The sequence below is a fragment of the Ambystoma mexicanum genome, chromosome 5q (assembly GCF_040938575.1).
Source record: "Ambystoma mexicanum isolate Mex_15411 chromosome 5q, UKY_AmexF1_1, whole genome shotgun sequence".
NCBI lineage: Eukaryota > Metazoa > Chordata > Amphibia > Caudata > Ambystomatidae > Ambystoma > Ambystoma mexicanum.
Genome location: NC_090933.1, coordinates 1363693986 through 1363717941, shown reverse-complemented (window position 1 = coordinate 1363717941; position 23956 = coordinate 1363693986). Strand labels below are relative to the sequence as shown.

Below are 23956 nucleotides of genomic sequence, written 5' to 3'. Positions count from 1 at the left end.
AGTCCACAATCTACAGCTGGACTAGACTGGGTGTGGTGTCTTGCTACCTCCACTTGTCCCATAGTTTTGCTGAACAGTGGCTTTGCACTGCCGACTCAAACCCTGATTCATGGAACCGTGCAAAGTGTATTTTTGCTGTGCAAATGTCCGTGCAAACTCACTTTTCAGAAGTGCAAATTCCCTTTGAACCAGGCAAATATTCCATGAATCAGGCCCTGTGTGTCCCTCCTCATACGTCCTTTGTGTGCCCCTTGTCACAAGCCCCTCTCCCTGTGTACTCGTGAACCAGTATTTGAATGGAATAGCTTGGGCTATTATAGGTTTCACAAGCGACACCTAGTAGCCCAGACTAAAACAGACATGATTTATTGAGAAGCGCTGAAGGAGGAAATGAGGCAAGGAGGCTATGAGTGGGCAATGGAGAAGAAGGCTTGTATGGGGGCAGGGGGCCTGGGGAGGGGCATGAATCAGGAAGAGCAGTACCAAGTTGATGTGAGTAACTGAACCCACTGCACGCCTCTTCTCCTGGCACCGTGGGCAAGCCTGCCTGCTGGGATTATTGTCACTGTGCAGGTCCATCTGAAATGCCCAACTAATGACCAGCTGTGCATTTCCCATCTCCCCACACTGCCATGGGCCGAGCACAGCAGGGCACCTGCTCACAGCACTGCCCATGGACAGGCCTGAGCTCACCGAGTGCTCACACCCAGTGAGGTCAGCAGCTGCTCTCCCTGGCCTGGTCCAGTCCCAATAATAACAGCTATGCCCATCGGGTAGCCCCTCCTTCCGGCCACTCCTTGGCTTCCGGCAGCAGGTACTTCAGTGCGGGCTGGAGGTGCCGGCCATAGACTGCAGATGGCGCCCCTCCGAGCACTGCTGCTGCTGCTCGCCCTGGCGCGGGGCAGCCCAGGTAAGAGGCTCATCGCTCAGTAGGTTCATGCACGCAGCGTGTGGCGGAGAGCAATCCACTCTCTGCGAACCCTCGAAGGGCCGGGGGTCTTTCACAGCCCAATCCATCGATGGAATCTACACTCTGTGTTTCTAGGATTGTGAGCTGGAGACACGTGGCCCCTTGCGTGACTCTCGCCTTGCTGCCTTGACTCATTGTGACTCAGTATTGTGACTCAGTATTGTGTACATTTAATCGGGAAATGCCTATAAAGAGGCTAAGCAGGGGATTGAGAGTTAAATACAGAAAGGGCGAAAATGCTGATTATTCCCTCTCAGCTGAAATGCAGAGCACAGGTGTTATTAAGTAGAGGGTGTGCCAGAGTGCGAGCGAGAGAGCGAGACAGTGAGACAGGGAACAAGAGGGAAGGAGGGGCAAGAGAGAGGGGAGCGACAAGGAGAAAGAGGGAGAGGGGAGAGGGAAAGAAAGAAAGGAGACAGAGAAGGAAAAAGAAAGAGTGAGAGAGAGAGAGAGAGAGAGAGAGAGCAAGGGAGAGAGAGGGGGAGACACAGAGACAGGGACAAAGAAGGAAGAAGAGGGCAAGAGAGAGGGAGAGAGACAAGGAGAAAGAGAGAGAGAGGGAGAGAGAGACAAGGAGAAAGAGGGAGAGGGGAGAGAGAGACAAGGAGAGAGAGGGGGAGACAGAGAGACAGGGAACAAGAGGGAAGGAGGGGGCAAGAGAGAGGGGAGCGACAAGGAGAAAGAGAGAGAGGGGGGAGGGAAAGAAAGAAAGGAGACAGAGAAGGAAAAAGAAAGAGTGAGAGAGAGAGAGAGAGAGAGAGAGAGAGAGAGCAAGGGAGAGAGAGGGGGAGACGCAGATACAGGGACAAAGAAGGAAGAAGAGGGCAAGAGAGAGGGAGAGAGACAAGGAGAAAGAGGGAGAGGGACAGAAAGAAAAAGGAGACAGAGAGTGAAGAAGAAAGAGACAGAGAGAGAGAGAGAGCAAGGGAGAGAGAGGGGAAGACGCAGAGACAGGGACAAAGAAGGAAAAAGAGGGCAAGAAAGAGGGAGAGAGACAAGGAGAAAGAGAGAGAGAGAGAGAGAGAGAGAGAGAGAGAGAGAGAGAGAGAGAGAGAGAGAGCAAGGGAGAGAGAGGGGGAGACGCAGAGACAGGGCCAAAGAAGGAAGAAGAGGGCAAGAGAGAGGGAGAGAGACAAGGAGTAAGAGAGAGAGAGGGGGAGAGAGACAAGGAGAGAGAGGGGGAGACAGAGAGACAGGGAACAAGAAGGAAGGAGGGGGCAAGAGAGAGGGAGAGAGACAAGGAGAGAGAGAGGGTGAGGGACAAGGAGAAAGAGAGAGAGAGAGGGAGAGAGACAAGGATAAAGAGGGAGAGGGACAGAAAGAAAAAGGAGACAGAGAGTGAAGAAGAAAGAGAGAGAGAGCAAGGGAGAGAGAGGGGGAGACGGAGAGACAGGGAACACAAGGAAGGAGAGGCCAAGAGAGAGGGAGAGAGACAAGGAGAAAGAAAGAGGAGACAGAGAGGGAAAAAGAGAGAGAGAGAACGAGGGAGAGAGAGGGGGAGACGAAGAGACAGGGAAAAAGAAGGAAGGAGAGGGAAAGAGAGGGGGGAGAGACAAAGAGAAAGAGAGGGGAGAGGGGCACAAAGAAAGAGGTGACAGAGTGAAAAAGAAAGAGACAGAGATAGAGAGAGAGAGAGCAAGGGAGAGAGAGGGGGAGACGAAAAGACGGGAAAAGAAGTAAAGAGAGTGCAATAGAGAGGGAGAGAGGCATGGAGAAAGTGAGAGAGGGGAGATGGGGAGACGTACAGAAAGAAAGAGGAGACAGACAGGGAAGAAGAAAGAGAGAGGAAGCAAGGAAGAGAGAGGGGAGAAGAAGAGATAGGGAAGGAGAGGGCAAGAGAGAGGGAGAGAGACAAGGAGAACGAGAGAGAGGGGAGAGGGATAGGAAGAAAGAGGAAACGGAGAGGGAAGAAGAAAGAGACAGAGAGAGAGGGCACGGGAGAGAGAAGGGAGACGAAGAGACAGGGAAAAAGAAGGAAGGAGAGGGCAAGAGAGAGGGAGAGAGACATGGAGAAAATGAGAGAGGGGAGAGGGGTAGAAAGAAAAAGTAGACAGAGAGAGAAGAAGAAAGAAACAGATGAAGAGAGAAAGCAAGGGAAAGAGAGGGGGAGACGAAGAGACGTGGAGAAAGAGAAGGGGATGGGAGGGGGACAGAACGAAAGAGGCGAAAGAGGGAAAAAGAAAGAGACAGAGAGAGAGAGACAAGGAGAAAGAGAGAGAGGGGAGAAGGACAGATAGAAAGAGGTGACAGAGAGGGAAAAAGAGAGAGAGAGAGACAAGGAGAAAGAGAGAGAGGGGAGAAGGACAGATAGAAAGAGGTGACAGAGAGGGAAAAAGAGAGAGAGAGAAGGAGAAAGAAAGAGGGGAGAAGGACAGATAGAAAGAGGTGACAGAGAGGGAAAAAGAAAGAGAGAGTGAGAGAGACAAGGAGAAAGAGAGAGAGGGGAGGACAGATAGAAAGAGGTGACAGAGAGGGAAAAAGAGAGAGAGAGAGAGAGAGACAAGGAGAAAGAGAGAGAGGGGAGAAGGACAGATAGAAAGAGGTAACAGAGAGGGAAAAAGAGAGAGAGAGAGAGAGAGAGACAAGGAGAAAGAGAGAGAGGGGAGAAGGACAGATAGAAAGAGGTAACAGAGAGGGAAAAAGAGAGAGAGAGAGAGAGAGAGAGAGAGAGACAAGGAGAAAGAGAGAGAGGGGAGAAGGACAGATAGAAAGAGGTGACAGAGAGGGAAAAAGAGAGAGAGAGACAAGGAGAAAGAGAGAGAGGGGAGAAGGACAGATAGAAAGAGGTGACAGAGAGGGAAAAAGAGAGAGAGAGAAGGAGAAAGAAAGAGGGGAGAAGGACAGATAGAAAGAGGTGACAGAGAGGGAAAAAGAAAGAGAGAGTGAGAGAGACAAGGAGAAAGAGAGAGAGGGGAGGACAGATAGAAAGAGGTGACAGAGAGGGAAAAAGAGAGAGAGAGAGAGAGAAGGAGAAAGAGAGAGAGGGGAGAAGGACAGATAGAAAGAGGCGACAGAGAGGAAAAAGAGAGAGAGAGAGAGAGAGAGAGACACAGTAGCAGGGGGACATAATCTTTAAAAGGCGGGAGAGAGTGGCCATGATTGAGGGTGCAGAAGGGCAAGAGACGTGCAAGAGTGGGGGCGGAGGGTTCAATAAGGGAAAGGCAAGTGAGAAGATGTGTGGCGAGGGGTGTGTGTAAACAGCTCTGTCTGTGAGAGAGGGTGACAGAGGAGGGCGTGGGCCAGAGACAGGGCCATGGAGCCTAAAGGTGCCTGGCTCGCTTCCTGCATGCGTATGTTAACTTCATCATAGTTTATGTGGGCATTAGGGTTTTGATGTTGACGCGCACTCAGCCTTGACTGCTCAGCCTGAGCTACCACTGGTGAGCCAAGGCAGCTAGAGAGCCTAGCCTTCTGACCTCTGCCAGCATGGTAGCTGGCCCATGGCGCAGAGCGGGGCCTAGCCATACCATCAGGATCTTTAACCCTTTCCTCTTCTCTCACTCTAGGCCAGACCCCTTCTCTGACCTGCGGCCAGGTGCCCGGAGCGCTGGCACAGATAGACGCCGGCAACGGGCAGGTGTTTGGCGTGGACGCCGCTGGAGGCGTGTTTGCCGTGTATAATGACTCCTTGCTACAGATCCATGGTAACTTCTCCCACGTCACCGTCGGCGCTGCTGGAGTTTGGGGTGTCAATAAAACAGGCCATGTTTTCAAAATGGTGGGCGGAGAATGGATCCGGACTTCCGGTAGGTGCGCGACGATGCGTGCAATGCACTAAACACACATGCAGTGAAAATGCACTTCCGGCCCTAGGTTTATGGGGCCCTGGGAGGGGGGGGGGCGTGTAGGGGCCCCCTTACTTACATACATAGTGACATCAATGGTGTTCCAGAAAACGATATAATGGAATGAGTCATTGATACGCAGCAGCGGCAGAAGAAGTAGCATTAAACACGCATTACCAGGAGTAAGGCACCAGACAACTAAACTGTGAGCCCAGGATGTGAAGGGCCTCTGTTAGAGAGCACCTCTGTGGCAAGGAGTGAGGCTTGTGTGAAGTAGCAGGCAGTATAAACAGAACACCTCGCAGAGACTTCTGCTTAGGGACGATGATGCATACTGAGATAAAGGGATGTGCCCAGGAGCACACACTTTGGGTAAGTGGCAGAGCTAGGAGTTGAGGAGACTGCAATTCAGGCACTTGGAAACACATTTTCCCTGATGCCATTTGAACAAATATTGTTCGCAAGAGGGAGTTTTGAAATCACCATCTGACTATAAGGCACTAAAGAAATATGGTGATTGGGCTTTGCTGACTGAAGTTATTGACTGTTTTCTCAGAATCTTCACGATATTTTTATTTCGACCAATATAGCAAATGTTTTAATTTCAGAAGCTACAAATAAGAGCTGTTTTGATAGCCAAAAGGAACACACCCCAAACAGGTTCCAAGGATGTCATGCCAGGGCAGGGATTGGCCCTGGGGCAGACGGGGCAGGTTGTAAGGATGTCATGTCAGGACCGGGATTGGCCCTGGGGCAGATAGGGCAGGTTGCAAGGATGTCAGGGCAGGGATTGGCCGTGGGGCAGACAGGGCAGGTTGCAAGGATGTCATCTCAGGACCGGGATTGACCCTGGGACAGACAGGGCAGGTTGCAAGGATGTCGTGCTAGGGCAGGGTTTGACCCTAGGGCAGACAGGGCAGGTTGCAAGGATGTCATTTCAGGGCAGGGATTGGCCCTGCGGCAGATAGGGCAGGTTGCAAGGATGTCAAGGCAGGGATTGGCCGTGGGGCAGACAGGGCAGGTTGCAAGGATGTCAGGGCAGGAATTGGCCGTGGGGCAGACAGGGCAGGTTGCAAGGATGTCATCTCAGGGCAGGGATAGGCCATGGGTCAGACAAGGCAGGTTTCAAGGATGTCATGTCAGGGTAGGGATTGGCACTGGGGCGGACAGTGCAGGTTGCAAGGATGTCATCTCAGGACCGGGATTGACCCTGGGACAGACAGGGCAGGTTGCAAGGATGTCGTGCTAGGGCAGGGTTTGACCCTAGGGCAGACAGGGCAGGTTGCAAGGATGTCATGTCAGGACCGGGATTGACCCTGGGGCAGACAAGGTGTTAGGGAGAATTCTCCAAAATGGCTAATTTCCCTTACCTACTGAGTCCCTCAGCAGCTTTGCTGGATTTCTAGGATTTATTTTTTTCACCTGGTAAGAGTGTGAACCTTTTTTTTCCACTCTTACATGTGTTTTGCTATGTGTGTTTAACATTTGTGAGTTCATGGACTGTGGAGCCTCACCTACTCCCCAGGCATCATCGTTATACTATGTGTTACACAGCACCTTCTGTGCAGTGACACAGGGTTGTCTTTTAGACTTCCCAACTCAGGCTCCATTTTCTGGGACTGACTACTGTCTCCCGAACATGTAAAGTTGCCATTAACTTTACTAGTCTCTTTAAAAATCCATAGACCCAGTGCAAATGATCTTACATAGAGTACTGGAAAGGGTTAATACTTATCCCTTTTTGTCTGTTTCTCTTGAAGCATTGTTTTGCTCCCTTTTCATCAAGACTTGGCTGGTGGCAGTGGTAACTATACTATTTTTCCTACCGTGGTTATCTTAAATAAACTTGGTATTGTTTTAGGCTATCTTGGTAGCCTTAAGCTTAAACCCGCTAGACCATATAGGTTCTTATACGTTCCGGCTGGGTTTATTCGCCATTTCTTTTTGAAAATGTCTTTCTCGTGTTTTACTCCGTGCGCCAAACCAGGTGTGGCTCCTTTGTTCACCGTCTTTTCGCGGGCTTCTACACAGAAGCCCACCATAGGCGCCTATATGTCTTGGGGGGACAGAATGTGAGGGAGGGGTTTAGGACTCCCTGCACAGGGTCTCATTGGAGACCCATGTCGCACTCTGAAATGATTAGCAGTGGTGACTGTCCCCGCCAGGACAGCCACCCTGCTGTGTGATTGACAGCCAGGCTGTGTGAATGGGGGAAAACTGCATAAAAAGCAGGTCTCTGGGACTGGAAAGGCAGAGTCACCACTGGAATGAAAGAACCGATGAGGAGCTGACAGAAGAGGACCCCTACAATGACTGAACCGACCGGTGAAGCCCTGCTGCAGGTCCGAATCTTCAAGCTCCAACAACAGAGAAGATCTACCAGGAATCTTCTTCCCCTGAGCTGGTGGGACCAACCAGTTTGCCCAAACTGCAAGCCAGGACTCCCTCCTCTGGTCGAAACTGCTGCACAGAGCTACAGTGAACTGGATCGCCAGGAAGGTCGGACCCTGTCTGGGTTTTTAAGGAGCGCACTTTTTGTTTGTTGCTTTGCTCTGCTGCTGGTTTCTTCCCTGGGCAGCGCAGCACCCTCCAGTCTTATGATATGATATGGCATTTATAACGTGCCTATACACAAGTGTTCCAACTTCCTACTTCATGTCAGTCTGACAGTCGCTTCAGGAACCGTGAGGCTGCAGGAACTGCCAGGAACGTCCGCCTCAGCTACAGCTTCTTCTCCATTTAAAGGTACTGTGCAAATCCGGTTGTTCATTTCGTCCAGCCGCAGTGAAGGTGTGTGAAACCTTTTGCCAATCTGAGGGCTTGTCCTTCTCTACTCTTTAAACTAACTTTTCTGCCGACCAACTTCGTCCGGAACTCTTGGCAAAGACTCAACCGCGAACTACGCTGAACTGAGTGATCTTGAGCAAAAGAATTTTGTCCTATTTACTTTGGCCCTAAGCCTTTTTGATTTGATTCCAAAACTGTAGTTACTCTTTCTAGATTGCCCTGCTTACTTACCTGTTGGTGCTGCTCAAATTCTGCCCAACATTGTCTTTCCCTCACTTTAAAATTTTTGGAGTGCCATTTTGCTCACACTTTATTTTGAGCTTAACTTGTCCAGAATCTATTGGGAGTGGTGTGATGTATTAAGAGTGTGATTTTGCAACTGCTTTTACTTAGTGAATTGTCTTACAAATGATGTGTAAATAAATGCATATTCTTTTACTCAGAAACCTTAAGACACTGTTTGCAAGCACCATAGTAATTGCTGTCCTTTGTGTAACTATTGATACTGCTCACTTAATCTTGAGATAAGTCTGGCTGCTCAGCCATCGCTACCACTTTACTGTGTAGTACAGGCTTGTACCAAAGGTCAATTTGTACTCTCACTTGTATTCTTAATTGTGTGTGGTGTTCCCAAAGGGTATTGCATCTAATTCTGCCTAATACAGGGCAGGTTGCAAGGATGTCCGGGAAGGGGTTGGCCCTGGGGCAGACAGGGCAGGTTGCAAGGATGTCATGTCAGCGCACGGATTGGCCCTGGGGCAGACAGGGCAGGTTGCAAGGATGTCATGCCAGGGCCGGGATTGGCCCTGGGGCAGACAGGACTGATTGCAAGGATGTCATGTCAGTGAAGGGATTGGCCCTGGGGCAGACAGGGCAGGTGCCAAAGATGTCAAGTCAGGGCAGGGATTGGCCCTGGGACAGACAGGTTGCAAGGTTGTCAAGGATGTCATGCCAGGGCCGGGATTGGCCCTGGGGCAGACAGGACTGGTTGCAAGGATGTCGTGTCAGGGCCGGGATTGGCCCTAGGGCAGACAGGGCAGGTTGCAAGGATGTCAGGGGAGGGATTGGCCCTGGGGCAGACAGAACAGGTTGCAAGGTATTCAAGTCAGGCCGGGATTGGCCCTGGGGCAGACAGGACAGGTAGTAAGGATGTCATGTCAGTGAAGGGATTGGCCCTGGGGCAGACAGGGCAGGTGCCAAAGATGTCAAGTCAGGGCAGGGATTGGCCCTGGGACAGACAGGTTGCAAGGTTGTCAAGGATGTCATGCCAGGGCCGGGATTGGCCCTGGGGCAGACAGGACTGGTTGCAAGGATGTCGTGTCAGGGCCGGGATTGGCCCTAGGGCAGACAGGGCAGGTTGCAAGGATGTCAGGGGAGGGATTGGCCCTGGGGCAGACAGAACAGGTTGCAAGGTATTCAAGTCAGGCCGGGATTGGCCCTGGGGCAGACAGGACAGGTTGCAAAGATGTCATGTCAGGGCCTGAATTGGCCCTGGGGCAGAGAGGGCAGGTTGCAAAGATGTCAAGTCAGGCAGGGATTGACCCTGGGGCAGACAGGGCAGGTTGCAAGGATGTCGTGTTAGGGCAGGGTTTGGCCCTAGGGCAGACAAGGCAGGTTGCAAGGATGTAAAGTCAGGCAAGGATTGGCCCTGAGGCAGACAGAGCAGGTTGCACGGATGTCATGTCAGGGCAGGGTTTGGCCCTGGGGCAGACAGGGCAGGGTGCAAGGATGTCAAGTCAGGCAGGGATTTGCCCTGGGGCAGACAGAGCACTTTGCAAGGATGTTATGTCAGGGCAGGGCCGGGATAGGCCCTGGGGCAGAGAGGTCAGGTTGCAAGGATGTCATGTCAGGGCAGGGATTGCCCTGGGGCAGACAGGACTGGTTGCAAGGATGTCGTGTCAGGGCCGGGATTGGCCCTAGGGCAGACAGGTCAGGTTGCAAGGATGTCAGGGGAGGGATTGGCCCTGGGGCAGACAGAACAGGTTGCAAGGTATTCAAGTCAGGCCGGGATTGGCCCTGGGGCAGAGAGGGCAGGTTGCAAAGATGTCAAGTCAGGCAGGGATTGACCCTGGGGCAGACAGGGCAGGTTGCAAGGATGTCGTGTTAGGGCAGGGTTTGGCCCTACGGCAGACAGGGCAGGTTGCAAGGATGTAAAGTCAGGCAGGGATTGGCCCTGAGGCAGACAGAGCAGGTTGCACGGATGTCATGTCAGGGCAGGGTTTGGCCCTGGGGCAGACAGGGCAGGGTGCAAGGATGTCAAGTCAGGCAGGGATTTGCCCTGGGGCAGACAGAGCACTTTGCAAGGATGTTATGTCAGGGCAGGGCCGGGATAGGCCCTGGGGCAGAGAGGTCAGGTTGCAAGGATGTCATGTCAGGGCAGGGATTGCCCATTGGGCAGACAGGGAAGGGTGCAAGGATGTCATGTCAGGGAAGGGATTGGCCCTAGGGTAGACAGTGTAGGTGCCAAAGATGTCAGGTCAGGGCATGGATTGGCCCTGGGGCAGACAGGGCAGGTTGCAAGGATGTCAGGGAAGGGATTGGCCCTGGGGCCGACAGGGCAGGTTGCAAGGATGTCCGAGAAGGGGTTGGCTCTGGGGCAGACAGGGCAGGTTGCAAGGATGTCATGTCAGCGCACGGATTGGCCGTGGGGCAGACAGGGCAGGTTGCAAGGATGTCATGCCAGGGCCGGGATTGGCCCTGGGGCAGACAGGACTGGTTGCAAGGATGTCATGTCAGTGAAGGGATTGGCCCTGGGGCAGACAGGGCAGGTGCCAAAGATGTCAAGTCAGGGCAGGGATTGGCCCTGGGGCAGACAGGACCGGTTGCAAGGTTGTCAAGGCAGGCAGGGATTGGCACTGGGGCAGACAGGGCAGGTTGCAAGGATGTCATGTCAGGGAAGGGATTGGCCCTGGGGCAGATAGGACAGGTTGCAAGGTTGTCAAGTCAAACAGGGATCGTTCCTGGGGCAGACAGGGCAGGTAGCAAGGATGACATGTCAGGGCAGGGATTGGCCCTGGGGCAGACATCGCAGGTTGCAAGGATATCATGTCATTGCCGGGATTGGCCCGGGGAAGACAGGACAGGTTGCAAGGATGTCAGGGGAGGGATTGGCCCCGGGGCAGACAGAACAGGTTGCAAGGTATTCAAGTCAGGCCGGGATTGGCCCTGGGGCAGACAGGACAGGTAGCAAGGATGTCATGTCAGGGCAGGGATTGGCCCTGGGGCAGACAGGACAGGTTGAAAGGATGTCAAGTCAGGCAGGAATTGGCCCTGGGGCAGACAGGGCAGGTTGGAAGGATGTCATGTCAGGGCAGGGATTGACCCTGGGGCAGACAGGACAGGTTGCAAGGATGTCAAGTCAGGCAGGAATTGGCCCTGGGGCAGACAGGGCAGGTTGCAAGGATGTCATGTCAGGGCAGAGATTGGCCCTGGGCCAGACAGGGCAGGTTGCAAGGATTTGAAGTCAGGGCAGGGATTGGCCCTGGGGCAGACAGGGCAGGTTGCAAGGATGTCATGTCAGGGCAGGGATTGGCCCTGGGGCAGACAGGTCAGGTGGCAAGGATGTGAAGTCAGGGCAGGGATTAGCCCTGGGGCATACACGGCAGGTTGGAACGATGTCATGTTAGGGCCAGGATTGGCCCTGGGGCAGACAGGGCAGGTAGCACGGATGTCAAGTCAGGGCAGGGATTGGCCCTGGGGAAGACAGGGCAGGTTGCAAGGATGTCATGTCAGGGCAGGGATTGGCCTTGGGGCATACAGGGCAGGTTTCAAGGATGTCATGTCAGGGCCGGGATTGGCCCAGGGGCAGACCGGGCAGATTGCAAGGATGTCTTGTCAGGGCAGGGATTGACCCTGGGGCAGACAGGACAGGTTGCAAGGATGTCAAGTCAGGCAGGAATTGGCCCTGGGGCAGACAGGGCAGGTTGCAAGGATGTCATGTCAGGGCAGGGATTGGCCCTGGGGCAGACAGGTCAGGTTGCAAGGATGTCATGTCAGCGCACGGATTGGCCGTGGGGCAGACAGGGCAGGTTGCAAGGATGTCATGCCAGGGCCGGGATTGGCCCTGGGGCAGACAGGACTGGTTGCAAGGATGTCATGTCAGTGAAGGGATTGGCCCTGGGGCAGACAGGGCAGGTGCCAAAGATGTCAAGTCAGGGCAGGGATTGGCCCTGGGGCAGACAGGACTGGTTGCAAGGTTGTCAAGGCAGGCAGGGATTGGCACTGGGGCAGACAGGGCAGGTTGCAAGGATGTCAAGTCAAACAGGGATCGTTCCTGGGGCAGACAGGGCAGGTAGCAAGGATGACATGTCAGGGCAGGGATTGGCCCTGGGGCAGACATCGCAGGTTGCAAGGATATCATGTCATTGCCGGGATTGGCCCGGGGAAGACAGGACAGGTTGCAAGGATGTCAGGGGAGGGATTGGCCCCGGGGCAGACAGAACAGGTTGCAAGGTATTCAAGTCAGGCCGGGATTGGCCCTGGGGCAGACAGGACAGGTAGCAAGGATGTCATGTCAGGGCAGGGATTGGCCCTGGGGCAGACAGGACAGGTTGAAAGGATGTCAAGTCAGGCAGGAATTGGCCCTGGGGCAGACAGGGCAGGTTGGAAGGATGTCATGTCAGGGCAGGGATTGACCCTGGGGCAGACAGGACAGGTTGCAAGGATGTCAAGTCAGGCAGGAATTGGCCCTGGGGCAGACAGGGCAGGTTGCAAGGATGTCATGTCAGGGCAGAGATTGGCCCTGGGCCAGACAGGGCAGGTTGCAAGGATTTGAAGTCAGGGCAGGGATTGGCCCTGGGGCAGACAGGGCAGGTTGCAAGGATGTCATGTCAGGGCAGGGATTGGCCCTGGGGCAGACAGGTCAGGTGGCAAGGATGTGAAGTCAGGGCAGGGATTAGCCCTGGGGCATACACGGCAGGTTGGAACGATGTCATGTTAGGGCCAGGATTGGCCCTGGGGCAGACAGGGCAGGTAGCACGGATGTCAAGTCAGGGCAGGGATTGGCCCTGGGGAAGACAGGGCAGGTTGCAAGGATGTCATGTCAGGGCAGGGATTGGCCTTGGGGCATACAGGGCAGGTTTCAAGGATGTCATGTCAGGGCCGGGATTGGCCCAGGGGCAGACCGGGCAGATTGCAAGGATGTCTTGTCAGGGCAGGGATTGACCCTGGGGCAGACAGGACAGGTTGCAAGGATGTCAAGTCAGGCAGGAATTGGCCCTGGGGCAGACAGGGCAGGTTGCAAGGATGTCATGTCAGGGCAGGGATTGGCCCTGGGGCAGACAGGGCAGGTAGCACGGATGTCAAGTCAGGGCAGGGATTGGCCCTGGGGAAGACAGGGCAGGTTGCAAGTATGTCATGTCAGGGCAGGGATTGGCACTGGGGTAGTAAGGGCAGTTTGCAAGGATGTCACGTCAGGCAGGGATTGGCCCTGGGGCAGACAGGGCATGTTGCAAAGATGTCATGTCAGGGCCTGGATTGGCCCTGGGGCAGAGAGGACAGGTTGCAAAGATGTCAAGTCAGGCAGGGATTGAACCTGGGGCAGACAGGGCAGGTTGCAAGGATGTCGTGTTACGGCAGGGTTTGGCCCTAGGGCAGACAGGGCAGGTTGCAAGGATGTCAAGTCGGGCAGGGATTAGCCCTGGGGCAGACAGGGCAGGTTGCAAGGATATCATGTCAGGGCAGGGTTTGGCCCTGGGGCAGACAGGGCAGGGTGCAAAGATGTCAAGTCAGGCAGGGATTTGCCCTGGGGCAGACAGAGTACTTTGCAAGGATGTTATGTCAGGGCAGGGCCGGGATAGGCCCTGGGGCAGAATGGTCAGGTTGCAAGGATGTCATGTCAGGGCAGGGATTGCCCATTGGGCAGACAGGGAAGGGTGCAAGGATGTCATGTCAGGGAAGGGATTGGCCCTAGGGTAGACATTGTAGGTGCCAAAGATGTCAGGTCAGGGCATGGATTGGCCGTGGGGTAGACAGGGCAGGTTGCAAGGATGTCAGGGAAGGGATTGGCCCTGGGGCAGACAGGGCAGGTTGCAAGGATGTCATGCCAGGGCCGGGATTGGCCCTGGGGCAGACAGGACTGGTTGCAAGGATGTCATGTCAGTGAAGGGATTGGCCCTGGGGCAGACAGGGCAGGTGCCAAAGATGTCAAGTCAGGGCAGGGATTGGCCATGGGGCAGACAGGACTGGTTGCAAGGTTGTCAAGGCAGGCAGGCATTGGCACTGGGGCAGACAGGGCAGGTTGCAAGGATGTCATGTCAGGGAAGGGATTGGCCCTGGGGGAGATAGGACAGGTTGCAAGGTTGTCAAGTCAAGCAGGGATCGGCCCTGGGGCAGACAGGGCAGGTAGCAAGGATGACCTGTCAGGGTAGGGATTGGCCCTGGGGCAGACATCGCAGGTTGCAAGGATGTCAAGTCAGGGCACGGATAGGCCCGGGGAAGACAGGACAGGTTGCAAGGATATCATGTTATGGCAGGGATTGGCCTTGGGGCAGACATGACAGGTTGCAAGGATGTCATTCCAGGGCAGAGATTGGCCCTGGGGCAGACAGGGCAGGTTGCAAGGATGTCATGTCATTGCCGGGAGTAGCCCTGTGGCAGACAGGGCAGGTTGCAAGGATGTCATGTCAGGGCCGGGATTGGCCCTAGGGAAGACAGGGCAGGTTGCAAGGATGTCAGGGGAGGGATTGGCCCTGGGGCAGATAGGACAGGTAGCAAGGATGTCATGTCATTGCCGGGATTAGCCCTGTGGCAGACAGGGCAGGTTGCAAGGATGTCGTGTCAGGGCCGGGATTGGCCCAGGGGCAGACCTGGCAGATTGCAAGGATGTCTTGTCAGGGCAGGGATTGACCCTGGGGCAGACAGGACAGGTTGCAAGGATGTCAAGTCAGGCAGGAATTGGCCCTGGGGCAGACAGGGCAGGTTGCAAGGATGTCATGTCAGGGCAGAGATTGGCCCTGGGCCAGAGAGGACATGTTGCAAAGATGTCAAGTCAGGCAGGGATTGACCCTGGGGCAGACAGGGCAGGTTGCAAGGATGTCGTGTTAGGGCAGGGTTTGGCCCTAGGGCAGACAGGGCAGGTTGCAAGGATGTCAAGTCAGGCAGGGATTAGCCCTGGGGCAGACAGGGCAGTTTGCAAGGATATCATGTCAGGGCAGGGATTGGCCCTGGGGCGGACAGGGCAGGTTGCAAGGATGTCAAGTTAGGGCAGTGATTGGCCCTGGGGCAGACAGGGCAGGTTGCAAGGATGTCATGTCAGGGCAGGGATTGGCCCTGGGGCAGACAGGGTATGTTGCAAGGATGTCGTGCCAGGGAAGGGATTGGCCCTGGGGCAGACAGAGCAAGTTGCAAGGATATCATGTCAGGGCAGGGATTGGCCTTGGGGCAGACAGGACAGGTTGCAAGGGTGTCATTTCAGGGCAGGGATTGGCCCTGGGGCAGACAGTGCAGGTTGCAAGGATGTCATGTCAGGGCAGGAATTGGCCCTGGGGCAGACAGTGCAGGTTGCAAGGATGTCATGTCAGGGCAGGAATTGGCCCTGGGGCAGACAGGGTATGTTGCAAGGATGTCGTGCCAGGGAAGGGATTAGCCCTGGGGCAGACAGAGCAAGTTGCAAGGATATCATGTCAGGGCAGGGATTGGCCTTGGGGCAGACAGGACAGGTTGCAAGGGTGTCATTTCAGGGCAGGGATTGGCCCTGGGGCAGACAGTGCAGGTTGCAAGGATGTCATGTCAGGGCAGGGATTGGCCCTGGGGCAGACAAGGCAGGTTGCAAGGATGTCATGTCAGGGCAGGAATTGGCCCTGGGGCAGACAGTGCAGGTTGCAAGGATGTCATGTCAGGGCAGGAATTGGCCCTGGGGCAGACAGTGCAGCTTGCAAGGATGTCATGTCAGGGCAGGGATTGGCCCTGGGGCATACAGGGCAGGTTTCAAGGATGTCATGTCAGGGCCGGGATTGGCCCTGGGGCAGACAGAGCAAGTTGCAAGGATTTCATGTCAGGGCAGGGATTGGCCTTGGGGCAGACAGGACAGGTTGCAAGGGTGTCATTTCAGGGCAGGGATTGGCCCTGGGGCAGACAGTGCAGGTTGCAAGGATGTCATGTCAGGGCAGGGATTGGCCCTGGGGCAGACAAGGCAGGTTGCAAGGATGTCATGTCAGGGCAGGAATTGGCCCTGGGGCAGACAGTGCAGGTTGCAAGGATGTCATGTCAGGGCAGGAATTGGCCCTGGGGCAGACAGTGCAGGTTGCAAGGATGTCATGTCAGGGCAGGAATTGGCCCTGGGGCAGACAGGGTATGTTGCAAGGATGTCGTGCCAGGGAAGGGATTGGCCCTGGGGCAGACAGAGCAAGTTGCAAGGATATCATGTCAGGGCAGGGATTGGCCTTGGGGCAGACAGGACAGGTTGCAAGGGTGTCATTTCAGGGCAGGGATTGGCCCTGGGGCAGACAGTGCAGGTTGCAAGGATGTCATGTCAGGGCAGGGATTGGCCCTGGGGCAGACAAGGCAGGTTGCAAGGATGTCATGTCAGGGCAGGAATTGGCCCTGGGGCAGACAGTGCAGGTTGCAAGGATGTCATGTCAGGGCAGGAATTGGCCCTGGGGCAGACAGTGCAGGTTGCAAGGATGTCATGTCAGGGCAGGGATTGGCCCTGGGGCATACAGGGCAGGTTTCAAGGATGTCATGTCAGGGCCGGGATTGACCCTGGGGCAGACAGGACAGGTTGCAAGGATGTCAAGTCAGGCAGGAATTGGCCCTGGGGCAGACAGGGCAGGTTGCAAGGATGTCATGTCAGGGCAGGGATTGGCCCTGGGCCAGACAGGGCAGGTTGCAAGGATGTGAAGTCAGGGCAGGGATTGGCCCTGGGGCATACACGGCAGGTTGGAACGATGTCATGTTAGGGCCAGGATTGGCCCTGGGGCAGACAGGGCAGGTAGCACGGATGTCAAGTCAGGGCAGGGATTGGCCCTGGGGAAGACAGGGCAGGTTGCAAGTATGTCATGTCAGGGCAGGGATTGGCACTGGGGCAGTAAGGGCAGTTTGCAAGGATATCACGTCAGGCAGGGATTGGCCCTGGGGCAGACAGGGCATGTTGCAAAGATGTCATGTCAGGGCCTGGATTGGCCCTGGGGCAGAGAGGACAGGTTGCAAAGATGTCAAGTCAGGCAGGGATTGACCCTGGGGCAGACAGGGCAGGTTGCAAGGATGTCGTGTTACGGCAGGGTTTGGCCCTAGGGCAGACAGGGCAGGTTGCAAGGATGTCAAGTCAGGCAGGGATTAGCCCTGGGGCAGACAGGGCAGGTTGCAAGGATATCATGTCAGGGCAGGGTTTGGCCCTGGGGCAGACAGGGCAGGGTGCAAGGATGTCAAGTCAGGCAGGGATTTGCCCTGGGGCAGACAGAGCACTTTGCAAGGATGTTATGTCAGGGCAGGGCCGGGATAGGCCCTGGGGCAGAATGGTCAGGTTGCAAGGATGTCATGTCAGGGCAGGGATTGCCCATTGGGCAGACAGGGAAGGGTGCAAGGATGTCATGTCAGGGAAGGGATTGGCCCTAGGGTAGACAGTGTAGGTGCCAAAGATGTCAGGTCAGGGCATGGATTGGCCGTGGGGCAGACAGGGCAGGTTGCAAGGATGTCAGGGAAGGGATTGGCCCTGGGGCAGACAGGGCAGGTTGCAAGGATGTCATGCCAGGGCCGGGATTGGCCCTGGGGCAGACAGGACTGGTTGCAAGGATGTCATGTCAGTGAAGGGATTGGCCCTGGGGCAGACAGGGCAGGTGCCAAAGATGTCAAGTCAGGGCAGGGATTGGCCATGGGGCAGACAGGACTGGTTGCAAGGTTGTCAAGGCAGGCAGGCATTGGCACTGGGGCAGACAGGGCAGGTTGCAAGGATGTCATGTCAGGGAAGGGATTGGCCCTGGGGGAGATAGGACAGGTTGCAAGGTTGTCAAGTCAAGCAGGGATCGGCCCTGGGGCAGACAGGGCAGGTAGCAAGGATGACCTGTCAGGGTAGGGATTGGCCCTGGGGCAGACATCGCAGGTTGCAAGGATGTCAAGTCAGGGCACGGATAGGCCCGGGGAAGACAGGACAGGTTGCAAGGATATCATGTTATGGCAGGGATTGGCCTTGGGGCAGACATGACAGGTTGCAAGGATGTCATTCCAGGGCAGAGATTGGCCCTGGGGCAGACAGGGCAGGTTGCAAGGATGTCATGTCATTGCCGGGAGTAGCCCTGTGGCAGACAGGGCAGGTTGCAAGGATGTCATGTCAGGGCCGGGATTGGCCCTAGGGAAGACAGGGCAGGTTGCAAGGATGTCAGGGGAGGGATTGGCCCTGGGGCAGATAGGACAGGTAGCAAGGATGTCATGTCATTGCCGGGATTAGCCCTGTGGCAGACAGGGCAGGTTGCAAGGATGTCGTGTCAGGGCCGGGATTGGCCCAGGGGCAGACCTGGCAGATTGCAAGGATGTCTTGTCAGGGCAGGGATTGACCCTGGGGCAGACAGGACAGGTTGCAAGGATGTCAAGTCAGGCAGGAATTGGCCCTGGGGCAGACAGGGCAGGTTGCAAGGATGTCATGTCAGGGCAGGGATTGGCCCTGGGGGAGACAGGGTATGTTGCAAGGATGTCGTGCCAGGGAAGGGATTGGCCCTGGGGCAGACAGAGCAAGTTGCAAGTATATCATGTCAGGGCAGGGATTGGCCTTGGGGCAGACAGGACAGGTTGCAAGGGTGTCATTTCAGGGCAGGGCAGGAATTGGCCCTGGGGCAGACAGTGCAGGTTGCAAGGATGTCATGTCAGGGCAGGGATTGGCCCTGGGGAAGACAAGGCAGGTTGCAAGGATGTCAAGTCAGGGCAGGGATTGGCCCTGGGGCATACAGGGCAGGTTTCAAGGATGTCATGTCAGGGCCGGGATTGGCCCAGGGGCAGACCGGGCAGATTGCAAGGATGTCTTGTCAGGGCAGGGATTGACCCTGGGGCAGACAGGACAGGTTGCAAGGATGTCAAGTCAGGCAGGAATTGGCCCTGGGGCAGACAGGGCAGGTTGCAAGGATGTCATGTCAGGGCAGGGATTGGCCCTGTGCCAGACAGGGCAGGTTGCAAGGATGTGAAGTCATTGCAGGGATTGGCCCTGGGGCATACACGGCAGGTTGGAACAATGTCATGTTAGGGCCAGGATTGGCCCTGGGGCAGACAGGGCAGGTAGCACGGATGTCAAGTCAGGGCAGGGATTGGCCCTGGGGAAGACAGGGCAGGTTGCAAGTATGTCATGTCAGGGCAGGGATTGGCACTGGGGCAGTAACGGCAGTTTGCAAGGATGTCACGTCAGGCTGGGATTGGCCCTGGGGCAGACAGGGCATGTTGCAAAGATGTCATGTCAGGGCCTGGATTGGCCCTGGGGCAGAGAGGACAGGTTGCAAAGATGTCAAGTCAGGCAGGGATTGACCCTGGGGCAGACAGGGCAGGTTGCAAGGATGTCGTGCTAGGGCAGGGTTTGGCCCTAGGGCAGACAGGGCAGGTTGCAAGGATGTCAAGTCAGGCAGGGATTAGCCCTGGGGCAGACAGGGCAGGTTGCAAGGATATCATGTCAGGGCAGGGATTGGCCCTGGGGCGGACAGGGCAGGTTGCAAGGATGTCATGTCAGGGCAGGGATTGGGCCTGGGGCAGACAAGGCAGGTTGCAAGGATGTCAAGTCAGGGCAGGGATTGGCCCTGGGGCATACAGGGCAGGTTTCAAGGATGTCATGTCAGGGCCGGGATTGGCCCTAGGGTCAGTTCGGGCAGATTGCAAGGATGTCTTGTCAGGGCAGGGATTGACCCTGGGGCAGACAGGACAGGTTGCAAGGATGTCAAGTCAGGCAGGAATTGGCCCTGGGGCAGACAGGGCAGGTTGCAAGGATGTCATGTCAGGGCAGGGATTGGCCCTGGGCCAGACAGGGCAGGTTGCAAGGATGTGAAGTCACGGCAGGGATTGGAACGATGTCATGTTAGGGCCAGGATTGGCCCTGGGGCAGACAGGGCAGGTAGCACGGATGTCAAGTCAGGGCAGGGATTGGCCCTGGGGAAGACAGGGCAGGTTGCAAGTATGTCATGTCAGGGCAGGGATTGGCACTGGGGCAGTAAGGGCAGTTTGCAAGGATGTCACGTCAGGCAGGGATTGGCCCTGGGGCAGACAGGGCATGTTGCAAAGATGTCATGTCAGGGCCTGGATTGGCCCTGGGGCAGAGAGGACAGGTTGCAAAGATGTCAAGTCAGGCAGGGTTTGACCCTGGGGCAAACAGGGCAGGTTGCAAGGATGTCGTGTTAGGGCAGGGTTTGGCCCTAGGGCAGACAGGGCAGGTTGCAAGGATGTCAAGTCAGGCAGGGATTAGCCCTGGGGCAGACAGGGCAGGTTGCAAGGATATCATGTCAGGGCAGGGTTTGGCCCTAGGGCAGACAGGGCAGGGTGCAAGGATGTCAAGTCAGGCAGGGATTTGCCCTGGGGCAGACAGAGCACTTTGCAAGGATGTTATGTCAGGGCAGGGCCGGGATAGACCCTGGGGCAGAATGGTCAGGTTGCAAGGATGTCATGTCAGGGCAGGGATTGCCCATTGGGCAGACAGGGAAGGGTGCAAGGATGTCATGTCAGGGAAGGGATTGGCCCTAGGGTAGACAGTGTAGGTTCCAAAGATGTCAGGTCAGGGCATGGATTGGCCGTGGGGCAGACAGGGCAGGTTGCAAGGATGTCAGGGAAGGGATTGGCCCTGGGGCAGACAGGGCAGGTTGCAAGGATGTCATGCCTGGGCCGGGATTGGCCCTGGGGCAGACAGGACTGGTTGCAAGGATGTCATGTCAGTGAAGGGATTGGCCCTGGGGCAGACAGGGCAGGTGCCAAAGATGTCAAGTCAGGGCAGGGATTGGCCATGGGGCAGACAGGACTGGTTGCAAGGTTGTCAAGGCAGGCAGGGATTGGCACTGGGGCAGACAGGGCAGGTTGCAAGGATGTCATGTCAGGGAAGGGATTGGCCCTGGGGCAGATAGGACAGGTTGCAAGGTTGTCAAGTCAAGCAGGGATCGGCCCTGGGGCAGACAGGGCAGGTAGCATGGATGACATGTCAGGGTAGGGATTGGCCCTGGGGCAGACATCGCAGGTTGCAAGGATGTCAAGTCAGGGCACGGATAGGCCCGGGGAAGACAGGACAGGTTGCAAGGATATCATGTTATGGCAGGGATTGGCCCTGGGGCAGACATGACAGGTTGCAAGGATGTCATTCCAGGGCAGAGATTGGCCCTGGGGCAGACAGGGCAGGTTTCAAGGATGTCATGTCATTGCCGGGAGTAGCCCTGTGGCAGACAGGGCAGGTTGCAAGGATGTCATGTCAGGGCCGGGATTGGCCCTAGGGAAGACAGGGCAGGTTGCAAGGATGTCAGGGGAGGGATTGGCCCTGGGGCAGATAGGACAGGTAGCAAGGATGTCATGTCATTGCCGGGATTAGCCCTGTGGCAGACAGGGCAGGTTGCAAGGATGTCGTGTCAGGGCCGGGATTGGCCCAGGGGCAGACCTGGCAGATTGCAAGGATGTCTTGTCAGGGCAGGGATTGACCCTGGGGCAGACAGGACAGGTTGCAAGGATGTCAAGTCAGGCAGGAATTGGCCCTGGGGCAGACAGGGCAGGTTGCAAGGATGTCATGTCAGGGCAGAGATTGGCCCTGGGCCAGAGAGGACATGTTGCAAAGATGTCAAGTCAGGCAGGGATTGACCCTGGGGCAGACAGGGCAGGTTGCAAGGATGTCGTGTTAGGGCAGGGTTTGGCCCTAGGGCAGACAGGGCAGGTTGCAAGGATGTCAAGTCAGGCAGGGATTAGCCCTGGGGCAGACAGGGCAGTTTGCAAGGATATCATGTCAGGGCAGGGATTGGCCCTGGGGCGGACAGGGCAGGTTGCAAGGATGTCAAGTTAGGGCAGTGATTGGCCCTGGGGCAGACAGGGCAGGTTGCAAGGATGTCATGTCAGGGCAGGGATTGGCCCTGGGGCAGACAGGGTATGTTGCAAGGATGTCGTGCCAGGGAAGGGATTGGCCCTGGGGCAGACAGAGCAAGTTGCAAGGATATCATGTCAGGGCAGGGATTGGCCTTGGGGCAGACAGGACAGGTTGCAAGGGTGTCATTTCAGGGCAGGGATTGGCCCTGGGGCAGACAGTGCAGGTTGCAAGGATGTCATGTCAGGGCAGGGATTGGCCCTGGGGCAGACAAGGCAGGTTGCAAGGATGTCATGTCAGGGCAGGAATTGGCCCTGGGGCAGACAGTGCAGGTTGCAAGGATGTCATGTCAGGGCAGGAATTGGCCCTGGGGCAGACAGTGCAGGTTGCAAGGATGTCATGTCAGGGCAGGAATTGGCCCTGGGGCAGACAGGGTATGTTGCAAGGATGTCGTGCCAGGGAAGGGATTGGCCCTGGGGCAGACAGAGCAAGTTGCAAGGATATCATGTCAGGGCAGGGATTGGCCTTGGGGCAGACAGGACATGTTGCAAGGGTGTCATTTCAGGGCAGGGATTGGCCCTGGGGCAGACAGTGCAGGTTGCAAGGATGTCATGTCAGGGCAGGGATTGGCCCTGGGGCAGACAAGGCAGGTTGCAAGGATGTCATGTCAGGGCAGGAATTGGCCCTGGGGCAGACAGTGCAGGTTGCAAGGATGTCATGTCAGGGCAGGAATTGGCCCTGGGGCAGACAGTGCAGGTTGCAAGGATGTCATGTCAGGGCAGGGATTGGCCCTGGGGCAGACAGGGCAGGTTTCAAGGATGTCATGTCAGGGCCGGGATTGGCCCTGGGGCAGACAGAGCAAGTTGCAAGGATATCATGTCAGGGCAGGGATTGGCCTTGGGGCAGACAGGACAGGTTGCAAGGGTGTCATTTCAGGGCAGGGATTGGCCCTGGGGCAGACAGTGCAGGTTGCAAGGATGTCATGTCAGGGCAGGGATTGGCCCTGGGGCAGACAAGGCAGGTTGCAAGGATGTCATGTCAGGGCAGGAATTGGCCCTGGGGCAGACAGTGCAGGTTGCAAGGATGTCATGTCAGGGCAGGAATTGGCCCTGGGGCAGACAGTGCAGGTTGCAAGGATGTCATGTCAGGGCAGGAATTGGCCCTGGGGCAGACAGTGCAGGTTGCAAGGATGTCGTGCCAGGGAAGGGATTGGCCCTGGGGCAGACAGAGCAAGTTGCAAGGATATCATGTCAGGGCAGGGATTGGCCTTGGGGCAGACAGGACAGGTTGCAAGGGTGTCATTTCAGGGCAGGGATTGGCCCTGGGGCAGACAGTGCAGGTTGCAAGGATGTCATGTCAGGGCAGGGATTGGCCCTGGGGCAGACAAGGCAGGTTGCAAGGATGTCATGTCAGGGCAGGAATTGGCCCTGGGGCAGACAGTGCAGGTTGCAAGGATGTCATGTCAGGGCAGGAATTGGCCCTGGGGCAGACAGTGCAGGTTGCAAGGATGTCATGTCAGGGCAGGGATTGGCCCTGGGGCATACAGGGCAGGTTTCAAGGATGTCATGTCAGGGCCGGGATTGACCCTGGGGCAGACAGGACAGGTTGCAAGGATGTCAAGTCAGGCAGGAATTGGCCCTGGGGCAGACAGGGCAGGTTGCAAGGATGTCATGTCAGGGCAGGGATTGGCCCTGGGCCAGACAGGGCAGGTTGCAAGGATGTGATGTCAGGGCAGGGATTTGCCCTGGGGCATACACGGCAGGTTGGAACGATGTCATGTTAGGGCCAGGATTGGCCCTGGGGCAGACAGGGCAGGTAGCACGGATGTCAAGTCAGGGCAGGGATTGGCCCTGGGGAAGACAGGGCAGGTTGCAAGTATGTCATGTCAGGGCAGGGATTGGCACTGGGGCAGTAAGGGCAGTTTGCAAGGATATCACGTCAGGCAGGGATTGGCCCTGGGGCAGACAGGGCATGTTGCAAAGATGTCATGTCAGGGCCTGGATTGGCCCTGGGGCAGAGAGGACAGGTTGCAAAGATGTCAAGTCAGGCAGGGATTGACCCTGGGGCAGACAGGGCAGGTTGCAAGGATGTCGTGTTACGGCAGGGTTTGGCCCTAGGGCAGACAGGGCAGGTTGCAAGGATGTCAAGTCAGGCAGGGATTAGCCCTGGGGCAGACAGGGCAGGTTGCAAGGATATCATGTCAGGGCAGGGTTTGGCCCTGGGGCAGACAGGGCAGGGTGCAAGGATGTCAAGTCAGGCAGGGATTTGCCCTGGGGCAGACAGAGCACTTTGCAAGGATGTTATGTCAGGGCAGGGCCGGGATAGGCCCTGGGGCAGAATGGTCAGGTTGCAAGGATGTCATGTCAGGGCAGGGATTGCCCATTGGGCAGACAGGGAAGGGTGCAAGGATGTCATGTCAGGGAAGGGATTGGCCCTAGGGTAGACTGTGTAGGTGCCAAAGAT

The 23956-nt window shown here is 56.3% G+C and overlaps 1 protein-coding gene across 1 annotated transcript in view; it reads left to right on the top strand.

The window, feature by feature from the left end:
- The first annotated feature begins 813 nt into the window (after nt 1-813).
- The window catches only part of LOC138498726 (fish-egg lectin-like), a 567060-nt gene continuing 543917 nt past the window's right edge, over nt 814-23956 (top strand). Inside the window, exons 1-2 of the mRNA XM_069622365.1 lie at nt 814-910; nt 4477-4716. Coding sequence (XP_069478466.1) covers nt 856-910; nt 4477-4716 — 295 coding nt within the window. The 5' untranslated portion in view covers nt 814-855. The remainder of the gene's footprint in view (nt 911-4476; nt 4717-23956) is intronic.